The following is a 26,596-nucleotide window of genomic DNA, read 5'->3' as shown; positions in this document are numbered from 1 at the left end:
AAACCAGACTTTGTGGTATTTGACCATGGGATACAATGACGGACCTAGGAGGAATAAAAACCACCACAAGCAATCGGGAAATTCACATCAGTCAGAACACGACGGAGGCAGCAAGAGGAAACGCGACGATCGCGACGACACCGATTCAGGCATAGGCAGCATGGGACAAACACTTGCGCTCCTGCAGCAACCCGATTTGCCAACCTTTAATTTGATCTCAAAAGAAGCGCCGAAAGAAGATGGCAAGGGAAGTGAGGAGAAGAAGGGAGAGGGTGCTGAAGGCTGGGAAACCGTCAGGGAGCGTCCAGCAAAGAAGGCAAAGAAGATTCCGAAGCCTCACTCGTTGAACTACCCGTCTATAACCTTTTCAGCGGACTCAAGACTACAGTCACAGATCAAGATTAGTGACTTACAAAATCTTGTATTATACCTACTTGCCGACGGCTCTGGACCACAATGGGTTTCTGTTCGCCATCGACCGGAGATACGAAAGGTTGTTGTTTTAATGGTTCCTGGACTGGAAAGGGAGATGTTTGGGTCCAAATCCTCCAGCGATGGAGATAAGAAGGAGAAGGAGAAGGAGGCAGATGGAAACAATGGAGCGAATCGGGGAAATGGAAGGCACACTTCGCCAGATGAATACTATCCTGTCAAGTTGGCGACCGACAAGCTTCCTCTTCAACTGGCCGAGTTTGGAAACATGTTTGAGTACCTGTGGCCTGTCAAGACGCCAGGAGACGACAAATTCAGCAAAATGCACTCGCCACTGCATGCAATGCTTACGGCGCCAGTGTCGAAATCGCAAGAAGACAAAGATAAGAAGGGTGCGAGACCAGCAAAAGAACCCCATGGGTGGGTGAATAAGAGGACACGCGTGACAGAGTACATCTCCGGACCAGATGAGCTGTTGGAAAACAAGTACACTCTACATCCTACTGTTTATACTGAGGAGGCCGAAAAGCAACACTTGAACGAGCAGAGAGTCAATGCTGGCACGTCAACAAAGGAAGGATGGGTAGACACGTTGGTTGACTCTTGGGAAGACGGGTCACCACCCGAGACTGAGATCGAGCAAGGTAGCATCACCGCTGGCCGAGAAGTCATTGCTATGGACTGTGAAATGTGCATGACGGGCGAACGCGAGTTCTCATTGACGAGAATCAGTCTCGTGGCATGGGATGGAACGGTCACTCTCGATGAGCTTGTTAAGCCAGCCAAGCCCATCATTGACTACGTCACTCAATACTCTGGCATCACAGAAGAAATGCTTCGGCCCGTCACAACTACTCTCCAAGACATCCAACAAAAGCTTCTCCAGATCCTCACACCACGCACCATCCTCATTGGACATTCCCTCAACGCCGACCTCAACGCCCTCAAGCTCACACACCCATTTATCATCGATACCTCACTCTTATACCCGCACCCTCGTGGAACACCGCTGAAGTCATCTCTTAAATACCTGGCTAAGAAGTACCTCGGCCGCGAAATTCAAAAAGGAGGTGGGACTGTAGGCCCCGGCGCAGGGCACGATTCGACTGAGGACGCTCGAACCTGTCTTGACCTAGTGAAGCAGAAGTGCGAGAAGGGACCGCAATGGGGTACTGGTGATGCTGCCAGCGAGAATATTTTCAAGCGGCTAGCACGAACCGGTGTTCGCTACAAGAACCAAGGTGGCACAGCTGTAGCTGGCCAAGCTGGTGCCAAGACCTCCGCAGCTATTGACTGGGGCGACCCAAAGAAGGGCGCAGGAGCGGCAGCAAACGTTATCATAGGATGCAAGAGCGACGAAGAGGTCACTGCGGGGACAATCCGTGCTATTGTGGGCGACATGGACGGCCTTGAAGTGCCAGGTGGGGGAGTGGACTTCGTTTGGGCCCGATTCCGTGAACTGGAGGCTCTCAAAGGGTGGTGGAACATTAACAAACCCGCAATGCCTACGATCCTTGCAGAGACATCGGCGCCTGGCCCGACGGCTACTGACGACCTGACGCCTCCTGTAGATGATTCTGCAATTGGCCCGACTTCAGACAAGGAAGCCGCTTCTCGTTTAGACTCGCTGTCGGAAACTATATCCCCTGCGCCGGATGCATCGCCTATTGCTGAAGCAACCGCTGCCCTTACGGCACGGATCCGAACCATCTACAATTCCCTTCCGCCATGCACAGCTTTCATTATCTACAGCGGCTCTGGGGACCCGCGCGAAATGTCAAGACTTCAAGGCGTTCAACAGACCTTCAAAGAAGAATTCAAGACAAAGAAATGGGATCAACTCAGTGTGAAGTGGACAGATGTGGAAGAGCAGGCGTTAAAGGCAGCTGCAAGAGAGGCTAGGAATGGGATCGGGTTTGTGACGGTTAAATAAGTACTATAGCTCTGTGGCTCATACTGTGAGACTATGATACAATCTTGGAATCTTCAGAATTAGACATTCAGTTGCGTTATCACGTGGATATGTATGTGAATAACCCAAAAAAGATAGAGGGGCAAGCGATAAGGAGCGATAACCACCCCATATGACTTCGGCGATGGTCACGCAACACCGGCTTGGGTGGACTGATTCGACTAAGCAAAGAGGTTGTCTACGTATATATCAACTCTCTTACTTAACTTTGACGTGTACCGTTGTATGATGCTGAATGGATTCATATAATATCATTCTCCCATGTTTGCTTTATACGATACGGTCACTGAGACGAGAATAAGGTGGGCACAGAAGATTAGCAGGGGGTACGCTATTGATAGATAGATCGCTGCTCACATCACCACACAGCCCACCGCCAACCTCCCACCTTTCAAGATCATCATAGAAGCGGTCAACAGCATTTGGCCAGCACCAAAGCAACTCGACCGTGATCGAGAACAAAGAAGAGGGCCACCATCAAGAGCTGGCACGATACAAATTCAACTTGAGAACGTCGATTTCGATTATAAAGAGTATCGCGATTGCGGGGTAAGTTCTCATATACATACCGACAGACAACTCTCGCGATGGCATCTTCAAGACATGGCCGTAGCCACGAAGATGACACAAGGCCTACCCGACGAACGGCTCGTACTTGGGACAATATAGCTCGCTCATCTGATGCTACCCAACGTTTGCGCAACGAAGGTATGTATTTTTTGGTTCCCTTATCCTGAGGAGACAGTTGCTGACTTGTGTCCCAACAGAATCCTGGGTCGAAATTTCATCTCAACCATCATCCTCATCCTTATCCTCCATCGACAACGAGATTGTAACAGCTGGGTTACGCGTCCAGTCTTCCACCTTACGGCGTGGACGCCGTCATGGCCCCGCCGGCGTATCTCGCATCTCTCAGGTTGTCGCCCAACGAAGCACCAGCAGCCAGGATGAATACGACGAATCCGAGTCCTCCTCCGACGACCGTGTTCTTACCAGCTCAAACGAGAATATCCACTCGGGACGCGTCTCTCCTAGACAGCAAATGAGACAAGACATCCACTTCCCGCCTCCGTCAGAGGACGAGGACGACGAAGATGAAGACGGCACGGCTCTGGGCATCACTGCACCAGCATTTAGTCCCCAGCCGAATGCCTTTTCCCATCCGCCAAACCAAGCACAAACGAGTAACAGGGCCTCCTTCGTTCCGCCTCGGCACTACCGCTCACCCCACCCCACCCACCAAGCAGCCAACGACGCCGCCCTCCGCGCCTCTCTCACAACACTCCTTTCCTGCGCCAAAGCGGCACGGTCATTGCCCAAACAGCCTTCACCGACGATGCAAACACCTGGAATCAACAACAGGAATGAATTTCAGGGCTTGAGACTGGTCCCTGAATCAGAACTCCTTGGCACACGGCCTCCACCCACCTCTCCCAACCTTGCGCCTGGACTGGGGAACGGCATCCCCAGCAGGAGATCACGCAGCAGCGCTACCGTCTCCGAAGACGAGAATGAGCGCGGAAGGCGGAAAACTACGCAGCAGGGCCGTTCAACTAAGAAGAAACGGGTTGCTGTCCAAAGTGGGCGCGAGCAGACACAGCAACTTCTCAGCCCAACGCTGCTGACATGGCTTGTAAGCGCTGGTGTAGTTATTGTAGTGTCCGCCGTTGGCTTTGGAGCTGGCTACGCTTGGGGTTACGAGACTGGAAAGCAGGAGGGCGAGCTTTTGAGCGGCTGCGGGTTGGAAATCACGGTGCCTCGCGTCAAAAGGTTTAGGTGGGGTGGCGGCAGCGGGATTGCTGCTTAACGGTCATTACGAGAATGAGGGAATGAGATATGAGATACGACGGTAGGTAAATACCTGGAAGGTAGGAAGGGTGTACCATGCAGATTGCTTTGGCTCGAGCTGGATGTGGGGAATTTAGCTCGGAATATTCTTATATGTCACGGATGGGCGAGGTGAGCCCGGTGGCTGTTTTTATCGATGGGTAACTTCTGGCGTTGGAAGGGGGTCTGTAGGCCAGCTTGATAAGGAAGGGCCTTAAATCATTTTATGTTGGGCTTTGAGATTGAATAACTGCGTAGTTTATAGTCAATATAACACTTACTATTATAAGTTTGTGGAGACGTGAAGAGTATGTGTCTAATACTATTGAAAACTTATCATTGTGACGGCACATCTATAGTTTTGTCAGATAATTTTTTAAGAACCTATGCCTGTATTATGGATGCAACGACGGCACATATACGAACGAGATAGTGGATGAACGAGGCCGAGGGCAATGTATATGTATTCAAAGACAACCCCCTCGAGCCCGCTCACTGGAGCGTTTGGCAAATCTATCTAACCGACCAATGATGTATAATTATATGTATATCTCCGACATATCCTCATGTATCAGCAAAACACAATCAAAACAACTGTTCCCTCAGTCCCCGTGGTATCTACGCAGGCCTGTAATTGTGACCTGGGCCATTGATCTCTTCGTGCTTCCCGTGTCCAAAAAGTTCGTCCTCGTCTCCTTCCTCGTCCTCGAATTCACCCGCACCGTCTTCGTCACCGTAATCCCATTCCTCTGCGTCTCATCGCTCGTTGTGCTAAGTGAGCCCACGACGACCCGACGCCTCCCCCACTCCCAGCCGAATAAACTCCACCCGCACATAGCGAAGGGGAGAGGCGTAACTAGCGGTCGTCAGGTGTCGATCGGTTTGTGATGTGGTGGTGGCGTGTTGTGTTTTGTTTCAGGTGTTGTGCGGTGGTGATGGTGAATTTGCAAGTTCATGCCACAGGTAAGAAATATCGAGTGAATTTACGACTGCTCGCCACTGGGGACAGAGCATTGTCCGCTCTTTCATTTGATCAACTTACAATATTTGGCCATAGAGTCAAGTCACGAAAAAGAAGCCGTTGCAATTCGTGATATTCTGTCTTCATTTTGTTGCGGTTGGACTGCTGGCTGTTGACTTCGCAATCTCAACCCCTCAAAGTCTATCTACCTCCTCTCTATCCATGAGACCATTCACGCTCCCTCCTATACCTCATTCCAACTTCAGTGTGTTCTGTCTGTTGGTGACAAATGCCAATTCAGCCCCTTTCTCCTTTCCCCCCATCCTCTGGTATCATGCCTCTCATCATAACTCCCCCCATATAAACATAACGAAAATGCCCATCCCAGCTGTATCGACTTCCCACTGGTATCGAAAATGAAAACCATCAACAGACCCCTCTAAAATATTAGTACAATGCACACATATACCCGGCGTAACGATTTCCATGACCCTGTAAAGAACTATAGCCCCCCGAACTTTTTGCCCCGTATTCTCTCCATATCAGACGACCTCGTTCACCTACTTCCCACCCTCCTTGATCCCCTTCGCCTTAACCTCCGCATCATACTTTGCCTGAAAGAATGCGCTCTCCTCCCACTGACAGAACGACTCCAGCTCATCCTTCAGCGGACCCTCTTTCATCGCCGAGAAGAACTGCCCGTTCCGTCTTGGCTCCTTGCTCTCACCCCAGAAGCAGTGGAAGCGGAATCTGAGGACGACTTCGGAGTTGCTGTCTTGCGTCCACACATCCACCACGTCGCCATGCTGAAGCTTTCCCCAATATTTCGCTGGGCTTGTCTGTGGCGCGCGGCAGTCGTGGCTGGGTAGCACGATTCCGTTCACTTTGATGCCGTGGCTAGCTTTCGTGGCGATGTAGAAGGCGTACGAGTTGTTTTTGTCGGTGGGTGGGCTGGCCGAGGGCTTCGTGCCAGGCTGCCAGAGAGCAAGCTTCAAGGCATATTTTGGGACACGGTTGTCGGTTCGGTCTGCATGGCGCAGCTTGTTATCGAAGCCACGACCCCAGCTAGTGAAGAGGGAGGTTATATTGAGAGTGAGGTTTGGCAGAACAGAGTCTGGGGTTCCCACAAGCTTAGCCAGGATCCTGTGAGGTGGCCGGAAGACATCGTTGCTGATGACAGGCTTTTCTTCCGGCTTACTGGTAGTTTTGGCAGCCTTCGAGTGACCAGGGAGATATTGACTAATCTCGGGAGACGGAACACCGTTAACCCAGCTTCCGGTTGGAAGAACCACACCATCCTCGCTGAATCCGCGTTCGTCTCGATTGAGCTTCGCTGGAGCACCTGCGGCCACTGGCTCTGATTGAGCGCTGGTTGGAGGCTCAGGCGTGGCAGACGCACTTCTCCGGTAGGCACCAACAACGGTCTCAAATACACTCTCCCCATGCTTGAACTCCTCGCCATACATCTTCGCCAAAGCCTTGGCTTCCTGGTACTCGGAGTTCCTCATGACGGGATAGTCTAGATGGTGAGTAGACCTATCTCTAGCATCCCAAAACACGGTCTTCGAGAGCTCGATGTCGATTGCACGCGAGGATTTGGCACGCTTTGCAAGTGGCTCCTCATCGCCGTTTGGATCACGTTGACGGCGAAGACTCTTCATTGATTCTCTGAAATCTGGCACAGTGAACGTTTCCTGTGGAGATGGAGAGGCTACGTCGACCACAGTTGTTGGCGACGGTGAGTTCATGGCCAGATTTCCAACCATAGATTCTGCACCAAGCAGGCTTGGAGCAGTTCCAGTGCCTAAGAGTGACGGTGGCATATTTTCGTGTTGTCCGGGAAGAATTGAAGATTGATAGAAGTTGTTCTGTGATTCAAAATCAAGTAGAGCAGCATCAACCTTTACGAATGAAGACTGAGCAGCGTTGTCGTCGCCAGTGTCCGAAAGAGGAAGGTTCAATCGCTCCTGCGGAATTACCCCAGAGCTACGTAAGGCAGACAAATTTACTTCCCCAAATAGGCGTGGCTGGTTGCTTGTCGTTTTGTTGGCGGCAAACTTCTCGCTGTTACCGGAGCTACCGTCGTCACCACTAATGAAGCTACTAGGAATCTCAAGATTCTTAGTATCTACCATTGCGTTTATGAGGTCAATCTCATCACTAGTTCCGAGCGAGTCGCTCTGGTCCTGGATACTTAACTGAGAAGCAGTGTGCTCCAAGTGAACGTCTCCTTGCCGAGTACTTTCGGGCTGTATCCACCGACTCTCCTCCAGTTCTTCAATACTCGGGCGATATGGTGCCTGATTATGAAGCATTGACTTGATCACGTTGATACCCTCTTCAGACACCCCTGCATGCTGCAGTGGACGAATATCCAGAGGACCCCTCATAATACTATGAAGGAGTTGTTGGTACGTCGTCCCACTCTTTGCTGGATATGGAGGACTGCCGCTCAGACAATAGAACAAAACCCCAGCTAGAGACCATAGATCAACAGCTTGATCGTATCTTTTGAATTTCTTACTCTTAGCTCGACCTTGTGCTTGAATATCAGCCGGGTCGAGGAAATAAGAGAGATATTCCGAGTATACTTCTGGAGCACAATAAAGAAGTGTACCACAAAAGGTGCGCATGAATGTGTCCTCGTTCTCGATTCTCTTTGACAGCCCGAAATCGGTTAGCTTAACATGGAATGGATCGAAACTCTGGACGAGGATGTTGTCTGGCTTAATGTCGCGGTGCGTTATACCCTTGCCATGCAAATATTTCAACGCCGAGAACATCTGGGTGGCGAGAGTCTTCGTGGACACCTCCGAAAGAGTGCCACGAGAGGATACGATGCTACCAAGATCACCTTCTGGAACATAATCCATAATTATGTAAAGATGATCTTGCCAGTCCACATGCTCTATATATTGGACAATATTTGGCTGACATTCGTTAGGACCACCGACAGAAGCGGCTATAATTGAAGATAGACTTACATGTTTGATGCTACTCATGATCCTCATTTCTTGGTCAACCTTTTGATCCAAGATGCCGTTTTTCACGAATCGGCGTTTCTCAAGCTCCTTGGCGGCATATACAGTCCCATCATACTTGGCACTTATCATATAGACAGTTGCGAAAGCTCCCTTACCAATGACACAGGACTTGTTATATTTGGCCCCGCCACGCCATTCTTTGGGACGCCTATTGACCAGAGTCTGATCTGGACCATGACCATTGCCTCCAGGATAGTTCTGCACAGCGAATATATCAGGCTGTCAAAGTTAGTACCCCTACATTATGATATGGCAAAGAATGAGAGAAGCTTACAGCCTGTCCAGCAACATCCGTTTTTACCTGGGCGTCCCTGTTTTTCCTGAGGAGCGACATGCGAGCAAAGTAGTCCACAAGATTCTGCGCGAAAATATCTTCATATATCCCCTCACGCTGCGGAATACGGACAACGAACCGAAGGTCCTCGTCTGGTGCATCCATCGATAAGCTGACAAGCGAGCCTTGTGAAAGGGTGTGTTTGTGAGGCGCATCATTTTCTTTGTCTTTGAATCTCAACTTCTTACCCTCAACTACTGTGCCGTTTGTTGACTGGTCTTCTATCATGACTATACCATCCGCGGTGATGAAAATCCTGAAATGGACATTGCTAATATGGCTGGTGCCTTCAACAGTGGGATATCTGAGAACAAAATCACAGCGCTGGGTGTTCCGGCCAAACGTATACCCAGCCAAGGGATCAATCAGTTTTGCAGACAGTCGAAGTGCAATGTCACGGGACACGAGACCCTGTTCAGCAAGATCCATAGTGTTAGGGTCTGTGATATGCGGCCCGCCTCGAATCTTGATGGGGGCAGATGCTCGGCTGACAGTATTTTCAGGGGCGACGTCGCCGATGTGTGTCACAGCATTTAAGGCCGACAGCGATACTGGGTGTAGAATACAGAAGATGTCGGTGAGATCATCGTCTTCGAGATCGGAGACATGGTCTCCAAGACGACGCGGGTCCATGACCAGCTGGGTCGCTGCAAGTATAACGTCAGCATATATCGTTGCGGATTGTCTCGAATGTGTAACGATTATATTACCTGGCTGGGTAGCATCGTCGTCCATTATATAACGCTGAAGCAGTACAGGTTGGTTCGTGTGTACGTTCGTCGTCCCCTATAGAACGCAATGGAAGTATAGGCTCGTGTATATAGATAGCTTCGTCGTTCTTATAGAACGCTGAAGCAAAAGCTTCGAAATCGTTGTTGGATGTGGTATGGTATGTCGTAAATCAGACAATGCGCGGGGTTCAAATATGGCTTTCTGTGGCAACCAGTCAGCGAATAGTCCAGGACAATGCTAAGGTTTGACCACCCAGTGAACAGACACCTACGACTCTGATAAGATATCCCCCGCTCCTATCACCGTGACGATGTGAGTTGCGACGAAACCGGGATTCCCCAGGCTCTAAAGTTGTCTTCAGAGCCTCGGAGCCCTTCGCAGGCACAGCAATGTACGGGGCAGGCTTGTATATAGTGGGAGTTCGTTGTTCGGTGCAGAGCAAAAAGGATCGATTGATTCTATTATATGAGCTGGCACAGTCTGAAGCTCATTCGGTCCGTCTGCAGGCTGTCCATGGACGCCTCACGTCGTGAATTCTACCGTTTCCCTGCCAATGGGCGACCCATTAGTGACCACGAACCTCACAGCCTTGGAATTCCAGGGAACAAAACCATGGAAACCTCTTTTTTCACATACAGTACAGTCTATTATCTGACTTTTCACCCAGGAGGGCACACCGCGCAGGGTGTTTTCCAGCACGAGGGAAGTCGTATGGGGTCACAGGCAACAACTTGGAGACGTTGGCGGGCACGCGATGGTGATATGGAGATGTATGGATGGGAAATATTTACAGAGGCACAAAGTACACCAGGGTGCATGACCTTGGCTGGATGATTGATTTGGCCTGGGAACGAGCCGGAGCCTAGTTATTGCGTTCCGCAAGGGGATAAACGCCAGGGGCCGTCAGGACTGATAAGACTGATAAGACCGTCAGCTGTGCCATAAGGTTACTAGCGGCCGCATTGATACTGCCAGCACCGAATATTGTCCATGGAAAGGAAAGGCGTCATCATAAATAAGGTGGCAGTACCAGCAGATCATGAGAAAATATGAAAACAGCAAATCAATGATATATAAAATATAAATATGAAAAGGCAGAAACTCGGGCGTGACTCACAAATACCTGGCGAGCTGGCAAGTGACGAACATGTCCACGGGGTTTATGGTTATACAGTCACGTGGCACATAGACTCACACCCAACGCGCACAGACCACCACCCTCAGTACCCCGCCATCAGGCTAACGTCGTCTCCGTCTCCGGTCTCCGCGCGGTCTCGGGGGAATACATCTTTGCGACCCGCCAACACATCAAACACCTCACACGACATCACTGACGCGTTCGCGACTGAACCCTCAGTCAGAAGCAAAAAGATGCCTGCCCTCACAGTCGACACGACCTCACCAAACTCCTCACCCCATCCGGCATTGCGGAATGGCGCCCCGCCGTACGCGCCACACAACGGCGCCTCGCCACAACACTCGCGCCCTTCGAGTCCGCCCCAGCCGCCTTACTCACCCATAACACCCACCTTGGCCGCCGCACGCCTCGACACCAACGTGCCTCCGTTGCCGCAGCAGCCGTTGCGAACATATACACACTCGCGACCCGATGCGACGTTTATCCCGCCCCCGCCTGCTCCCGTGGAGGTGATTGACTTCGACTCCAATACGGATGTGCTGGCGGTGAAGAGCGCGATAAGTCTGTTGCAGCTGCAGAAGAAGAAGGCGGCGCAGGATATAAGGACGTTGCAGAGGTTTAAGAACCTGGCTATGCAGGATCCGGAGGCGTTTTTGCGCGCGGCGGATTTGGGGGAGATAAGGACGGATGGGGATGCCACGTTCCCGGAGGATAGCGAGGAGGGGGACGAATATGAAGTGGATAGAGATGTGGAGATGAATGGGATGGGTGGGCTGGCGACAAAGGGCGAGGGACACAAAGAAGCCAGCATGAACAACGGGACGTCGCATACAAAGACACATTCTTCATTCCCTCCTCTACCCGTACCTCAAAAGGTCGTCAAAGTACCACCGATCAACTGGGCACAGTACGGTGTAATCGGCGACTCACTGGATAAACTGCACAATGACCAGCTCCAACATCCGACGCCAGGCTCACCAGCGCGCCTCGGCCCAGACGGCCAGGTCCTAAACGGCTACACGGGCACCGAGTTCGAGATGCGCGACCCCTCACCACAAAGCCCGGCGGGTACATTGAAAGGCACGGGATCTCCGGCCAAGAAGCCGGGGAAGGCAGCACCACCCGCTAAGAAGAAGGGGAGATGAACAGGCACGACTATACGCGGAGAGTTTACGATGAAATGATGAATAAGGCGCAAAGGCGCAAAGGGACGATAGCGACGACGGGTATGATGGAACTTCTTTGTAAAATTTGAGCGTTTTGGCGGGCCAGGCGGCGATTATACGAGTACATGAATTGAAACGTGAGCAGAGACTACAGCAGGTGCGCGGAGAGCTGATGTCGCTGGCGGCATCCACGGTCATTATGTGATGCATAGAGCATGGCGCGATAGATGGGTCTTGACATAGGACATGAGCAATCATACAAAGAGCATCACCGTCGTCTCACATGGACAATGCTACTCCTACGCTGCAGTCATGAACGCCCCATCCCCCGCCCTCTAGCCCATACCACAACCCCCGTCAATTTGCATCTGCCCCCTGACCTGGCGCCAACTCATTTATCCCCAACTCCTTCCAATCCAACCCATTAATCACCCTCAAGTTCGTCGGATACGCCTTCAGCCTCGGGTGGTAGAACTCCGGGATCTTGGCGAGCACATGCGCCGGCGGCCCGGTCTGGGTATCTAGACATACGGGTGTCCCGCACCTCTTGCAGAACCGGTGCGCGATCCACTTGTCGCCCATGAAATAGGCGGTTGTGTTCTCGATGCCGGTGATTTGGTAGTGGTGGCGCTCGTGGTAGGATATGACGTTGGCGTGCTGTGATGGGTTAGGCTGAGCTGGCTGGGGAAGAGAGTGACCAGAGGAAGGGGAAGTCTTACAATGGTGCAGATGCTGCAGTTGTAGATATGTCGGGCCCTGTTCCAGCTCATGAGTATGAACAGGGCCCGATATATCTATCCAACAAGGCGGGGTAAATCTACGCCTTAACCTCGGGGGCCTTCCTATCAAGATCCTTGACGGTATTCAAATTCACCGCAATAAAACTCTCATCCACCTTCTTAGCTATCACACCAGTTCCACACGTAGCACAGAAGAGATGCGATTCGAACAGGCTAGTTCGCCCGTGCCCTCATCCGCCTTGAACTGCTCGGGGGTCACGCTGAGCCAGAAGTAGCCCTTGCGGTGGCAGAGGGAGCAGTTGCATCTTGCGCCCCTGTTGATCTTGGGGACATTGACGGTGAAGGCGAAGTTGCTGCAGTGGCAGCTGCCATGGTTGGTCTTGGGCTCCTCTTCGGACATGGTGATTTTTGGGGATATTGTGATACTGTGTTGGGCAAGGCTGGCAATGGGCTTGATAGTTATGTTGGACACGGCTCTCAACACTTCTGTCCGAAAGAGACAACAGGACACGTTGGTGAAGTCAGAGCAACGCCGCATATACACACACCCCCTCCATAATGACCCCTCATAGGACTGGGCACTTCACAAAATCCGAGGCATGTTTTGTTGAGCTAACTGTACTTCGTCTCGTCGTACCTGTGCTCGTTTTTTTTTATCTCCCCGCGCTTTCCCATGTGGTACTGGGTTGGTTTGACAGTTGGGTGCCTTGGCGGGGTTAACCATAAAGCTCCCAAATCCCTGGTTAGGGTGCGGTAACGCTAGTCCATATATGATTTTGGTAGAAGGCGGTGTAGCGGCAGAAAGCCTTAAAACTTTCCCCAGCGACGACGGCTCTCGACTTTGATACTGCAATTAACCCACATATTTGAGCTCAATATCACAGCAATGAAGCGGAAATCTGAAACTATCGAGGGTGCCAAGAATGGCATCCTCAAGTCGGCTAAGCAGAAGAGGGTGAAAGGTACGAATCCCAGCTCTTAACCTCCCACCTGCACCATTCTAACATCCCCCCCCCCAGATTCCAAACCCGTAGACATCACCGGCTGCTTCCGCGCCGGTCTCTTCGACGCCCAAAACCTCTCGTCCTACACCGACTCCTACGCCACCTCCACTCCCTACAAACACGCCGTCATCCACGACCTAATGAATGACTCCCTCCTCCGCGCCGTCCGCACCGAAGTCCTCGAAAACGTCCACTTCACCCCCAAAGAAACAGACATCTACAAGATCCACCAATCCGGCGACCTCGCCAACCTCGACGGCCTCGACGACGCAGCCCTCGAGCGCCTCCCCTCCCTCCTCAAACTCCGCGATGCTCTATACTCCGCTGCCTTCCGCAAGTACGCCGAGGCTATCACAGGGGCGGGCGCGCTGAGCGGGAAGAAGACGGATATGGCGATTAACGTGTACACACCCGGCTGCCACCTCCTCTGCCACGACGACGTCATCGGAAGCCGCAGAATAAGCTACATCCTATACCTCCCCGACCCCGACATCCCATGGAAAGAAGCATGGGGCGGCGCCCTTCGTCTCTACCCCACCACCAAGCTCCCCGCCGGCGGCGACGGCGAGGTAACAACAGTCCCCAGCGCGGACTTCGCCAAGTCCATCCCCCCAGCCTGGAACCAACTCAGCTTCTTTGCCGTCCAGCCCGGCCTCAGCTTCCACGACGTCGAGGAGGTGTACCACGCCCTCACCCCCGCACAGCAGGAGCAAGAAGGCGGCCGCGTCCGCATGGCTATCAGCGGGTGGTTCCACATCCCCCAAGAAGGCGAGGACGGCTACATCCCCGGCGCCGAGGAGAAACTGGTTTTGAAGAGCAGTCTAGTCCAGTTACAGGGAAAGGCGGATGAATACGATTTCCCCAAAGAAACAGCCACCCCTGTCCCCGCCGCTGAAACAACCGCCGTTGGCCCAGACGACTTGGAAGAAGAGGGTCTCGAGGCAGAGGATATTGATTTCCTCCTCAAATACCTCACTCCTACTTACCTAACCCCTGATACTATCGAGCAGGTGAACTCGCATTTCCAGGAAAACTCCGCTGTGAGCGTCGATCACATCCTGTCCGCTAAATTCTCCGCCCGTCTCCGCGCACACATCGAAGCAGAGGAGGCCACCCCACTCCCCAGCACAGCTGCGGAAATCGAAGCCTCGTCTCCCTGGCGCGTCGCGAAACCACCACATAAACACCGCTTCCTCTACCTCGAACCCTCATCGTCCGGGGAGGAGGTGAAGGAGGCAGGCAAGAACCCGGTCCAAGAGCTGGTAGACGACTTACTCCCAAGTAAAGAGTTCAGAAAATGGCTCGCTATAGCTACGGGCTGCGATATAGAGAATTTCAACGTCCTCGGGCGCAGATTCAGGAGGGGCGCTGATTACGCTCTTGCGACGAGCCATGAGGGGGAGCCGAGGCTGGAGGTTTGCTTGGGGTTTACACCTACGAAGGGGTGGGGCGTTGACGACAACGACGAGGAGGAGGAAGAAGAGGAAGAGGAAGAGGAAGTAGAAGAAGCACCAGCGAAATCCAAGAAAGCCAAGAAAACCGCCGCCGCCGCAGCTGCTGCCAAAGCTGCTGCTTCCAAGGCTGCTAAAGCCGCCAAAGCCGCTGCAGCAGCTGCAAAATCCGAAGAAGAAGAAGACGACGTAGGCGGCCACGAAGTCTACATGGCCGCCGACGACGACGACTCCACCTCCGACGCAGCCATCTACAAAGCCGCTACGGGGGATGAAGAGGATAACGTCCTCTTTACGGTGCCGGCGGCGTGGAATAAAATGAGTATTGTGTTGAGGGATGAGGGGGTGCTGAGGTTTGTGAAGTATGTTAGTAGGAAGGCGGGGGGGGATCGGTGGGATGTTGTTGGGTTGTTTGGGGTGGGTGGGGATGAGGAGGGTAGTGAGGAGGAGGGTAGTGAGAAGGAGTTTGAGGGGTTCTCAGATTAAGAGGGTGTGGTAGTGGTTTTGTAGGGTGGATTGAATAATGATTCCTTGTCTGGATAAAATCATACTCAAAAGAGTTCATGATTACTCTCGTTTTTATACCCGTCTAATCGTGGCCATGAGGTTGTACTGCAGTGTGCGGCACAGATACCTGATTACCTGTGGTGTTCAGGTAATTACCTGGGTAATTACCTACCTGGGCTCATTCTCAAAATACCTGAGTATCCCGGTATTTTCAGATACTTACCCAGATACATGCCAAGTATTGCCAAGTGTAGCCAAGCCGCACAAATGCTAACGTTGAAATACTCGTCTTCATGCTTGATATGGTGATAATTGCCGTGAAAATGAGTGACTCTCCGTTGTCAGACGTGCCGACGGACCTTGATGGCTATAATCCTCACGATGAGCCAGCCCTACCAGGGCTTTTTACCCCTTTTCAGCAATCAAATCCAATTCCTGTCCGTCTACACCCGCCTAGCCAAATGCTACCGCCAACACAGTCGCTGCTGTTCACGAAGGAACTATATTCAAGAATACTACTTGAGAGCAACCCGCTAACTATCAAAGTATGCTGTATGCAGCCTAATTGCGGATACTCGCCCGCAGCTCAAACCCATGCTCAAGCTGCTGCTTCAACTGGCAATCTTTGGAAACACTATAGTCTTAAGCATAAAGGAATCTATGATGCTCTTAAACACAAGAATACAGCGCCTTCAAGTCAATCTAGCAGCACATCATCATTTTTTGAGCCTCAGAGACCAGCGACCCATGAATCAAGACCAACAAACAATCCAGCCAAATATAGAGAGTTAGTGCTATCGTTTATAGTATCTAATAACCTGTCTTTACGCATTATCGAAAGCTATTCATATCGTCAATTAGTACGGTTCTTAAGTCCATCTGTGTTATCACTTTCGTCAAGAACATTGCACCGAGAACTACAACGCCAATTCTCATATCACCGAGGCATACTACAGCTTGAACTCCATTCTCATATTATACATGGAGGCCGGATATCCATAACGACAGATGCATGGTCTGCACGGAACTATACAGAGTATGCTGCTGTTACCGCTCATTGGATTAATGATAAATGGCAGCAGAAATCAAAATTGCTTGATGTGATACATCTTCAAGAGCCTATTCATAGCGGTGAATACTTAGCTCAGCAATTAGCAGCTGTAACAGATAGTATAGCTATTACAGGCGCTATCTTTACATGCACCCGAGACAACGCATCATCAAATACTGTGATGCTCTCAGAATATGAGAAATTGGCTAGCAACGCCCAAACATCAACTCAACAACCTTGGACATTTACTGTCAAAGAAGGCAATGTCCGGTGTATTGCACATATCATAAATCTCGCAGTTCAAGCCGCTCTTACGAGTTTAAAAGCAGAACCAGATGTAGAGACAGAGACATACCGGTGTGAGCAAGGTGCAGCTCGGATTCCATTTAGTAGAGATAGTCATGTGGAAGTCATGAATGCTCTTGCAAAGCTACGAAGACATATCTATGTCTTTCGTAATCGACGAGCATGGAAGGATGCTTTACAACGACAAGTCAAAGCTATAGGTTTAAAACCACAGCAACTATCACTTGATATGCCAGTACGATGGAATTCAACACATCGTATGCTTGATACAGCATTAAAACTCCAAATACCAATCACAGCAGTATGCATAACACAACAGCTTGATATTAGTATGAAAGATATTGCATTAACTACAGGAGATTGGGCTGTTATTAAAGATCTTGAACGACTGTTCTTAATATTTCTCAAACCATCAAAACGGCTACAAAGTGATACATATCCGTCACTTAACTTTGCTATTCCACTTTATCTTAAAATGATAAATAAAGTTAAGAAGATGCAACAAGAAGTTGGCGAGCACTCAGCAATTGGTATTGCATGCACAGTAGCTTATCAAAAGCTTCACGCGTATTATACTCTTGCAACAAATCAGCAATGTAAGCACTCAGCTGTAGCTACAATTTGCGATCCACGGATGAACCATACAGTGTTTAAAAAGATATATCCAGATAGTACAGATCATGTACGAATCACACGGGCAAGAGCACAGTTTGAAGATGTTTGTAGAACATATAAGACACGGCAATATCATCTTGATACAGAGCGTATTGAACGTGAAACAGCTCTTGCAGATGCATTAGGAAATGCAAATACTAGAGTGCAAGAACCAGATTCTGATGAAGATTTATTTGCATCAGAGGGTATATCATTTGAAGAACCAGAATGGAAACGATGGATGCTTGAACCACGGCCTGGTGAGCATACTGATATTCTCAAATATTGGTCTGCAAAGCAATATCAATATCCAATAATTGCTCAAGTTGCTCGAGACCATCTTGCAATTCCTGCGACATCAGCACCATCAGAACGGGTATTTAGCAATGGTAGCGATATCATTACTAAGAAAAGGAATAGATTGTCGCCATCGACAATTAGATATCTGCTTTGCTTACGGAATTGGGGTTATTTACCAGATGCCGACAGCGACGGTGATGATGCAGATGATGAGGCAGAAGAATAGGAATAGGGGCTGTCTATTTTATTATTATATTTGTCACGAGTTTCACTTTTCTAGTTACATATTCTAGTTACATATCATTATCTATTTCAAATATCAAAAGCGTCATTTTTGTATACGGAATTGAGGCTCAACTACCTGCTAAAGTATCTGTAAATACCTACCTTACCTGAGCAAAGTCGCTCAGATACTTACCTTACCTGGCGAGGACCCAGATACTACCTGGGTAGTATCTGCCGAACACTGTTGTACTGTTACTACCTATTTCTATGTGGCAGCGCTTTGCTTCTTCTATAGACTAAAGTGGCTAGGACGACCGGCATCTCCTCGATTTACTTCACTTCACTACACATAAATCACAAGTCGCACCAGAGACTCAAAGTAATATCCCCGCGCCAAAGCGCGAGTTAATAAATGGTAAAATTTAGATCTCCCGCGTCCTCCGCGGTCTGGGTATCCATGCTACATACATACTTCCTCCCCCCTACCTTACCCACCCCAATCTTCACGCTACAGACAAAAAAACATGATCATAAAATACACACCATCTTAAAAAAGCAGGGCTTAAAAGATCGTGCCAATAGTCCGCCTGTAAATGCGTCCCCACTTCGTCTCCTCCTTCCCTCCATTCCTCGCCTTCTCCGCCGCAAGATACTCCAGCTCCTCCTCATCGATGCGCGCCTTCCCGCTGTACAGATCCGCAGTCTCCGGACGCACGCCCTCGCTCTTCATGATGAACTTGTACCCGAAGATCATGATGAGGTACAGCGGGATGCCCAGGTACGCAGTGATGAAGTTCTTGTAGTCCCAGTCGCCGTACGCGCTCTTGCCAGTGTGCTTGGGCAGGAAGTAGTTGAAGCCCTTAAAGATGGCGATAAGGCAACAGAAGCCGAGACTGATGTACGAGCCCCAGACTCCGCCGGGGGAGACAAAGGCCATGGCGCTGTCGGGGACGTTTTGGGCGCGGCGGGCGCGAACGAAGCAGATGTGGGAGACTAGGATGGAGATCCAGGTCAGGAGACCGAAGATGGTGACGAGGTTGACGAAGTACTTGAAGACGGTCATGGAGGAGGTGTCGACGCTCAGGAAGGCGAGGAGGCAGAAGAGCGAGGACAGACCGAGCGCGTAGATGGGGACACCACGGCGATCGGTGCGGGCGAAGATCTTGGGGGCGTTGCCCTCGACTGCGAGACCGTAGAGAGTTCGGGATGCAATGTAGAGATCTAAAGGGGGTTAGTGAGATGTAGGATGTATTTATTTGGGGATGAACATACCGGAGTTGGCAGCGGAGAAGACGAAAATGAGGATACAGGCGTTAAGGAGCGCAGGGAGGACCTTGATGCCGCTGATCTGGATGGCGACAACGAAAGGCGACGCGGCAGCCGACGTAGACTCCGAGGTGGCCGCGATGAGCTCCTTGTTGTCGTAAGGCAGGATCATGCCGAGGAGGAAGACGAGCACGACGTAGAAGAGCAGGATACGGTAGAAGGTGAGCTTGATGGCGCGGGGGATGACCTTGCGCGGGTTCTGCGCCTCTCCGACCGTGACGCCGACAAGTTCCATGCCAAGGTACGCAAAAACCGCGGTGGTCAGGCAGGACCAGAACGCGATGAATTGCGCCGCGGGTCTGCTGACGCCATGGACGTCGGCGTACGGCTTGAATGCGCCGGGGTGGTGCCAGTAGCGGAATCCCTTGGGGTCCCCTTCGGGGCCGCCGCCGCAGGCGAGGACGAGACTGAGCAGGATGAGACCGAGGATGACGGTGACCTTGATACTGGAAAGCCAGAATTCGAATTCACCAAAGAATTTGACGCCAAAGTAGTTGATCAGCACGATCGCAACGAGGAAAATGGCGATAAAAACACCTGGGTTGACCTTCTCCGGTGGCACCCAGTATTTGATGACGAGTGCCGTGGCTGTCAAATTGTTCGGGGTCACGATGATGTACTAAAAACGACGCATTAGCGCTAGCGCGACAGGCAGTTTTTCAAGAGTTCGTCTCACCTTGAACCAGTAAGTCCAGCCGAGAGAGAAGCCCAGCGCAGGGTCAACGAAGCGATGTGCATAACCAGTGAACCCCGATGCGAGCGGCAGCCACGCTGCCATCTCGCCCAGAGCCGCCATAACCATATATACGAGAACGCCGACGGCAGCGTAGGCGATGAGAAGCGAACCCGGACCGGCATTCACGAGTGCTTGTCCCCTGTAGCGTAACGTTGGTCAGCTCTTGGTCTCTTGGCCTCTTGGCAAGCGGGGTGCGGCGTAGTTGGTGGCGGCATGGCACCGCCACCAACTCATGGCTTGATGCACTCTAATCGTGAGTGGGCGACGATGCTGGGTGGCTGGGACGGGGGAAATGGCTGAGGGAATCGCTGGGAATCGCTGGGCTGGGGGGATCACGTACGTTCCGATAATCAAGCCCGTGCCAATGGCACCACCAATGGCTATCATGGAAATCTGGCGCGACTTGAGGCCGCGGTGCAGATGGTGGTTGGGGTCGTCGTCAGCGACGGTGCCGTGGGGAAGGGTGTCCTCCTTCTCCTCGCTGTATCCGATCTTGGTCTCGTCGGATGCGCCCTCGGCAGTGACGATGTTCTCGTTGTGGTGCGCCATTGCTGCGACTTCTTGGGGGGATGTTGAAATGCACAGCAGAGCTGTGGGAATCAAGTGGCTCGACCTTGGTAGATGCGGGCGGGATCTTGTTGGCAGCGAGAGAGACTGGACTGAGGGCAAAGCGCGTTGGGGAGAGGGAGGAGAAAGAGGAGGAGGAAGAGGAGGAGGAAGGGAGGAAGTGGAGGAGGAAGAGGAGGAGGAGGAGGAGGGCGTAGAGGGATGGGTCAACGGGACGCGATAGGAGTTATAGGAAAGGATGCTCAGGTGGGGGGGTGGGCGGAAGAGATATTTATTTCTGGCGGGTTGGTTTGGGGTACATTGGTATGTGCGTATCTCATTACTCCATGTCAAGTACCTCCAGCTACTCTTTTCTCAGCCTTCCCTTCTCCCCCACCATCTCCCCTCCAATTGGCCACAACAGCCACGTTGGCCTTGGCCCCGTTGACCCCTGTTGACGCCCGTTGAGCCTGTCTCTGGTCGCTTTAGGCCTAGTTAGTGGTAGTGTGACCGGCGCCAGCAACGACCTGCTGGGTTGGGCCTAGCGCGGGCTGGCTGGTGGCTTGGCAGAGATGAGGCTAGCCTTGCAGGAAGGTGGTACAGTACTGTACGAGTACTCCGCCTCTCTCCCATCCACCTCTCCCATCCACCCCCTCTACCATCCAGCCACCCCCTCTCCTCCATCCACCCCCTCTCCCCCCTCCCCCATCCACCTCCCCCATCCACCTCTCCCATCCACCCCCTCCCCCATCCACCCATCCCCTCTCCTCCATCCACCCACCCCCTCTCCCCCATCAAACCCCCTCTCCCATCCACCCCTTCTCCTCCATCAACCCCCTCACCCCCTCTAACCCCTCCCTAACCTCTCTAACCCGCTTATCCATCCTCGCCCTCCTCACAGCACACGCCTCGCACAACCTGCGCACTTTATACGTCGTCAACGGATGTGACATCGGATAGCAGCGCGCGGTGGGCATGCTGGGCGTCAAGGCTGGATCCCACGAAGCTGAACCCCCCGTACGCGATGATGATGGAGAGCTGCGGGACGACCCAGTGGCTGAGGGGGGGAGGGAGCAGGGACGCACGATTTCGAGGTCGTAGACGTGGTTGCAGAGGATGAAGTGGAGGCGGCGGTGGTAGCACATTTTGGCTCGCTGGCTGTGGTGTGGTGTGGTGTGGTGTGTGGTTGTTTTCGGGGGTAGAGTGGTATACTTACCTGGTGATGTGCGTTTGTGTGCTTTTCTTACCTGGAAACGAGGTTGCTGGAGCTGGGGAGAAGGTGGTGGGTGTTTCTTCTGTCTTGTTATACTTTTCTTTTCCTCGCTGAAATCGTCGACGGAGGCTGGGGTGGGAGGTTTTAAAAGGTGATTCGGAGGAGAGTAATTCATTTTCTGTTTCATGGGCATGGATGTCTTTCCTGCTGATGCATAGTGCATGTGTTGGAAACAGGCCGAAGTAATGAGCCAGCTTATTCTTTGCCTTTTTCTTTTTCCTTTCATTCTCTCATGCTAACAATCGTTCCTCCCCATTGGATCGAGGCCCCCCAGCCAGCCGACATCTGCACATCCCACACCTGCGAAACCATCGCCCCAGCGTCTATCGGAAAGCACAACAGGCGACAGATGATCTCTTCGGAAATCCTCGACCTCACAGCTCTGACTTGGGCCGATGACTATGATGCGAATGCGAAGGCACACGAGAGACCGGACGTCGTCAACAACTACTACAACGAGAACACCGGCTACCCGAAGGTCTGGGGCGACCCAGTACTGGAGGCTATTTTCAAAACCGACCGATCTCTGAAGGTTACAGCGCCAGCCTCACCCACAACAACCGGGAGCAATGCGGATCCCACCTCACCTGGGGCCGGCGGGTCCGGGACCGGGTCGCCAGATTCAACGACAAGCGCGAAGAAGTCTGTAAACACCGGTGCCATTGCCGGTGGTGGTGTTGCTGGCGTGGCCGGACTTGCTCTCGTCGGATTAGCAGCGTTCTTCTAGAGGACGCGGACAGCACAAAAGGACCAGCAGTATAGTAGCGCCCCAAACAACCCCGCACCCGCCGCTCAGGGCCCAACGGAACTGCCGGTGACCTACACGGATCAGCCGAAGGCGGAGTTCCCGGTCCAGGAGTACTACAGGAGCGAGCTCCCGTGATGTTCTCGTGTGTGAGTTTTTGGATACTTTGGGGCTTGGCTTCATCGGTTCCACTCCTGCTCAATTTCTCAACAGCCCACGGTTTCTTCGTAGGGAGCATCGGCATAACGTATTTCTCGGCTATTAAGGAGCTGAGATATGATCACCGCTTTGCGAACGCGTGGGATATTGTTGGATGCTTGCGGCTCGGCGGGGATTACGAGTATTCAGGGTTAGCACAAATAATCATAATAATCAGTGTTGCCCGAGTAGTACTCGCTCTAAGTAGTATTCGATGAGTCCCCGAATACTTTAGGTATTCGGTGATATTTATGAGTAACGTAAGTCATGGCGTAACGCGGGGGATGGCGTAACGCGGTGAATTTACCCCGCCGACTTCTGATAACTGTAAATAACTTAACAATGGTTCGCTGTAAAAGCCTAGGTGTTGCTAAGCGTGAAACTTTAATAGCCTAGGTAGTATTAGACGTCTAATCTAAGAAGTATAAGAGTGCATCTCACGCTAAGAAAGTGCTAGGGCTGCCGAAGAGTTCAGTGACGCGATGTATCAATGGAGGTTTAACACGCTCCTAAGCCTGCTAGAAAACAGCAGAATTTATTAGGCGCGCAAGAACAGATACTTCTGAAGTGGATTAAAAACCTAACAATTAATCGTGCGGCTACACCTCCCGCGAGAACTCTCGCTTCGGGGGCCACACCTCTTTCCAAGAGGTGTGGTGCAGCGTTATACTCGTGCGGCCCAAAAGTTTCCACAGGGTCTGTGCACAACAGCCAATTAGATTGTAGGAATCTACCAAGCACCATGTACTTGTACCCGAGTACAAAGAAAATGTACACGCATAGAATATGAGAGTGAATGAAGCAATGAAGTAATGCTCAACAATGGCTGAAATCTCAATACCACTACGTGCTGCAATTATTACCTTGCGTGTATACATGAACGCATCATATGGAGAGATTGAAAAGAAGCTTGGAATCTCAGCTGACTCTATTGCATATATATGGCACCAAACTGTTAAAAGGGCAGGGAATATGTAATGGTGGGTGCACCAGATATGAGAATCTAGCCACCCAAGGAAGGGATGAATTTACTAAGACAACACACTGTCTTAGGAAACAGAGCCAAAGGGTTGTAGCTTAGACTATTCCACAACGCAGCAATCAGGTGTATGATGTGGTGAAGTGGTTTAGACAAGTTGCAACAAATGTTGAGTTTGAGAACTCAGGGGTAAGTCAGAGGTTAGCACCTCACTGACTTTTCAAAAACAGAGAATAACAAGATCAATGCTTGGAAGCTTGTAAAAGACGTGGAAGTATGTGATAGTCGATTTACTGTATTGCCTGCTTGCCCTTTCTTAAGGAAAGGGCAATCCTATTTATGCCAAAGGAGTGTAGTTCTCTCATTTTCCATGACTTTCCATGACTAACCAGGCTTGGTAAATGTATTAGAAATCAAGTGCGACCCACAACTAGCTTGCTAATCATGTAGTGAACGTAAGAGAATCCCATAGAACCATCTCTTGGGTTCCTAGCCTATAGGAAGTGAAAAGGAGGTCCAAGGTCAGAGTACCTATAGACAAATTATGTCATAACTTAACCAATCTTGTGGGTAACTAAGGAGCAATGACGTGTAATGAATCATAGAGGGTTGTAGAAGCTTCTAGAGCTATCGTTCATGTTCCTAGGCCTCTAGTTGGTAGAGATATGCCATGTGGTAGTATTGGCCCACCCCCTTAAGGAGGAGATTTTCTTAATAACTTGTTCAATGAGTGTCCAAATGATATGCCGTGATGTATGTAGCATAAAACAGATGTAGTAGAAGAGTTTGCAGCAATCGTTGAGTAGTATTGCTTCTGTTGTTGGTGTGATAAGCCAAGATATGTATGGTGACTTGTAGGTTTGAGGAGGAGATTTCTAAGTTTGCTCTTGAGTTTGATAGCAAACTGAGTGCAACGAATGTCAGTATGACAGAATACTGAAATTCACAACCTTCTCCAACACCTCGAATCAAAGCCATGAAGCGGAAGACCACAGACAATTCAAAAGGATTCTGAAGAGTCACTACGCATACAATCTTTGCTACTTGCAAATCCATTTGACACTTTTGAACAAGTTATTAATAAGGAAAATCTACCCTACGCACGATCAATTGTCGAACGAGTTGCGTTGAAATTCCACAACCTATTGTACGGGAAAACATCTGCCTCAAGCCCTACTTGGATAATATCATTCCTTCAGTACGATGGAAATTCTGCAAATGGGCACTATCTGAACTTGAAGCTGGATCAATTTTTATTTTCTCAGACGAATCATATATCAATTTCGGAGGGAATCCACATAAGAAACGACAGATAACAGTTCAACGGGGTCAAACAGCAGAGAGCATGGCAATTCAACAGAAGAAATCTTTATTTCAAGTTATGTTTTGGGGAGCAATGAGTTCAGAAACCTCTATCTTACGCCCTTCTCGTTCATGGATTCCCGAAAGTATAGAAGAGAAGCAGATACATGTGCAGAAACTACGAGAGATAAATGCATATTGGAAATCAAAAGCAGAGAATGAACTTGTTAGAGCAACAACAGTTGGAACTCTTGAGTACAGATATGGAATCTAAATGCACATATTCGGAATGGCAAAAGCAAATGGAAAAAGGCACGAGTTGCTTCACATGTAAGGACACAGGGCACCCAGCTCACAGTAATAGCATATGAGAGTGCGAGTCAGAGGCTAAACGGATGCTATCCTATAGGTCTATGTTACGGCTATGGTAATGTGATGTCATGGTTACAGGACCAGGGCCTAGTAACGTGACGTGTGAGTCACAGGGGGCAAGCAGGGTAGGCTGCCATGTGATGGGGCTAATGGATAGTTGCAGAAACTAGTGGATATTGGATAGTTGAGCTATCCATGAACTATCCTGAATATCTAGCTATCCGCCAACTATCCAGATTACCCATGAGGCACGACGCCACTATATAAGTAGATAGTATTTCCTTAGATAGGAGCTTTGTGCTCAACTCAATATAGTATTCTTTACAATACTGTAACGTGTTACTTGGAAAAGCCTTTGTGTCTAATCCCCTGCCTCCTCTGTCAAGTCAACCTTACACAAGAAACCTCTGTGTCTTCTATCGTTTAGAAGTCAGCATTACAATGAGTTTGGTCCAGTTATCCTTGTTGCTTGGTGACATTGGTATGAGACAGCCGACATGTCACACAATTCCTCACATAGCGCAGACAATCCGCTTCCATTCTGACCCAGTGGTACTTCGGGGCAATCAATTGGTAGGTTCCGGCCGCTAGGATGTGCCACCGACACCTGGTCGTGCGCTTCTCGGATTAGTTTCGTACATAGCTCTGTGTGACAGTTCACACATAGCCGGCCTTTGTATAGAAGAAGCCGGACGTTCAACGTGAACCCGTCAGGTAGGGGGTGTTTCGCATGTGACTCTCTGTTGTCCTCACATAAAGCCTCTATTAAATCGAAAGGCATCTGGGGCTTGGGGGTGTCCATTGAATTAATGGATGCTATATAGCTCTCGGCGAGTTCAGTGCTGATTTGGGGGTGCAGGCGGCTTGGACCTAACAATACCCTCGCCCTACTATCAAGCTTGACTTTCTGCTGCGTTACCAGGTCTTGGTCTCTTCGGCTCAGAATATCTGCCTTCTGGTTATTCTTGCCCACAGTGTACGTAATGCAGAAGTTGAAGTCAGAGAGTAGTTCCATCCAGTGAACCTGCTTCACGGTGAGAACCTTGGTAGAAATGAAATATTCCAGCGAACGGTGGTCAGTGTAAACGTCGACTCAGTGGCGCACCGAAGCCAACTCGGGCCTCCATTTTCCGAAGGCCTTTACTATTGCGAATAGTTCCTTGTCATGGATCTCCCAGTTGATCTCATGTCCGGATAGGACATGACTGTAAAAGCTTACGGGGTACCATCGCTTGTCAGGGTGTTCTTGAGAGAGGACACCAGTTACGACTCAAT

At 50.7% G+C, this 26,596-nt stretch overlaps 9 protein-coding genes across 9 annotated transcripts; 5 read left to right on the top strand and 4 right to left on the bottom strand.

Moving 5' to 3' along the window:
• Nucleotides 1-25: 25 nt before the first annotated feature.
• VC83_04149 (uncharacterized protein) lies at nt 26-2,365 on the top strand (the record flags this gene model as incomplete). The annotated part of the gene is made up of 1 exon (XM_024467785.1): nt 26-2,365. The coding sequence occupies one exon, from the start codon at nt 26-28 to the stop codon at nt 2,363-2,365; it is 2,340 nt and encodes a 779-aa protein (XP_024324637.1).
• Nucleotides 2,366-2,477: 112 nt separating this feature from the next.
• Nucleotides 2,478-4,486, top strand: VC83_04148 (uncharacterized protein). Its single transcript, XM_024467784.1, has 3 exons — nt 2,478-2,706; nt 2,774-3,112; nt 3,172-4,486. The coding sequence occupies exons 2-3, from the start codon at nt 2,992-2,994 to the stop codon at nt 4,209-4,211; spliced, it is 1,161 nt and encodes a 386-aa protein (XP_024324636.1). The 5' UTR covers nt 2,478-2,706; nt 2,774-2,991; the 3' UTR covers nt 4,212-4,486.
• Nucleotides 4,487-5,329: 843 nt separating this feature from the next.
• On the bottom strand, nt 5,330-10,072 carry VC83_04147 (uncharacterized protein). The gene is made up of 6 exons (XM_024467783.1): nt 9,939-10,072; nt 9,574-9,849; nt 9,281-9,503; nt 8,511-9,217; nt 8,177-8,455; nt 5,330-8,122 (listed from the first exon to the last, which is right to left on the bottom strand). The coding sequence occupies exons 3-6, from the start codon at nt 9,303-9,305 to the stop codon at nt 5,753-5,755; spliced, it is 3,381 nt and encodes a 1,126-aa protein (XP_024324635.1). The 5' UTR covers nt 9,306-9,503; nt 9,574-9,849; nt 9,939-10,072; the 3' UTR covers nt 5,330-5,752.
• Nucleotides 10,073-10,598: 526 nt separating this feature from the next.
• On the top strand, nt 10,599-11,585 carry VC83_04146 (uncharacterized protein; the record flags this gene model as incomplete). Its single annotated transcript, XM_024467782.1, has 1 exon — nt 10,599-11,585. Exon 1 carries the CDS (start codon nt 10,674-10,676, stop codon nt 11,583-11,585), a length of 912 nt encoding a protein of 303 aa, XP_024324634.1. The 5' UTR covers nt 10,599-10,673.
• A 378-nt stretch (nt 11,586-11,963) lies between these two features.
• On the bottom strand, nt 11,964-12,746 carry VC83_04145 (uncharacterized protein; the record flags this gene model as incomplete). The annotated part of the gene is made up of 4 exons (XM_024467781.1): nt 11,964-12,263; nt 12,326-12,362; nt 12,428-12,509; nt 12,557-12,746. 4 exons carry the CDS (start codon nt 12,744-12,746, stop codon nt 11,964-11,966), a joined length of 609 nt encoding a protein of 202 aa, XP_024324633.1.
• Nucleotides 12,747-13,232: 486 nt separating this feature from the next.
• On the top strand, nt 13,233-15,287 carry VC83_04144 (uncharacterized protein; the record flags this gene model as incomplete). The annotated part of the gene is made up of 2 exons (XM_024467780.1): nt 13,233-13,308; nt 13,366-15,287. 2 exons carry the CDS (start codon nt 13,233-13,235, stop codon nt 15,285-15,287), a joined length of 1,998 nt encoding a protein of 665 aa, XP_024324632.1.
• A 2,953-nt stretch (nt 15,288-18,240) lies between these two features.
• On the bottom strand, nt 18,241-20,707 carry VC83_04143 (uncharacterized protein). The gene is made up of 4 exons (XM_024467779.1): nt 20,247-20,707; nt 19,847-20,045; nt 19,117-19,789; nt 18,241-19,065 (listed from the first exon to the last, which is right to left on the bottom strand). The coding sequence occupies exons 1-4, from the start codon at nt 20,453-20,455 to the stop codon at nt 18,407-18,409; spliced, it is 1,740 nt and encodes a 579-aa protein (XP_024324631.1). The 5' UTR covers nt 20,456-20,707; the 3' UTR covers nt 18,241-18,406.
• Nucleotides 20,708-21,246: 539 nt separating this feature from the next.
• On the bottom strand, nt 21,247-21,597 carry VC83_04142 (uncharacterized protein; the record flags this gene model as incomplete). Its single annotated transcript, XM_024467778.1, has 1 exon — nt 21,247-21,597. One exon carries the CDS (start codon nt 21,595-21,597, stop codon nt 21,247-21,249), a length of 351 nt encoding a protein of 116 aa, XP_024324630.1.
• Nucleotides 21,598-21,957: 360 nt separating this feature from the next.
• Nucleotides 21,958-22,452, top strand: VC83_04141 (uncharacterized protein; the record flags this gene model as incomplete). Its single annotated transcript, XM_024467777.1, has 1 exon — nt 21,958-22,452. One exon carries the CDS (start codon nt 21,958-21,960, stop codon nt 22,450-22,452), a length of 495 nt encoding a protein of 164 aa, XP_024324629.1.
• Nucleotides 22,453-26,596: the final 4,144 nt, after the last annotated feature.

Source organism: Pseudogymnoascus destructans (genome assembly GCF_001641265.1).
Source record: "Pseudogymnoascus destructans isolate 20631-21 unplaced genomic scaffold scaffold_9, whole genome shotgun sequence".
In the NCBI taxonomy this organism is placed as follows: Eukaryota; Fungi; Ascomycota; class Leotiomycetes; order Thelebolales; family Thelebolaceae; genus Pseudogymnoascus; species Pseudogymnoascus destructans.
Note: the sequence above shows the minus strand (reverse complement) of the source record. Positions and strands in the feature narration are given on the sequence as shown.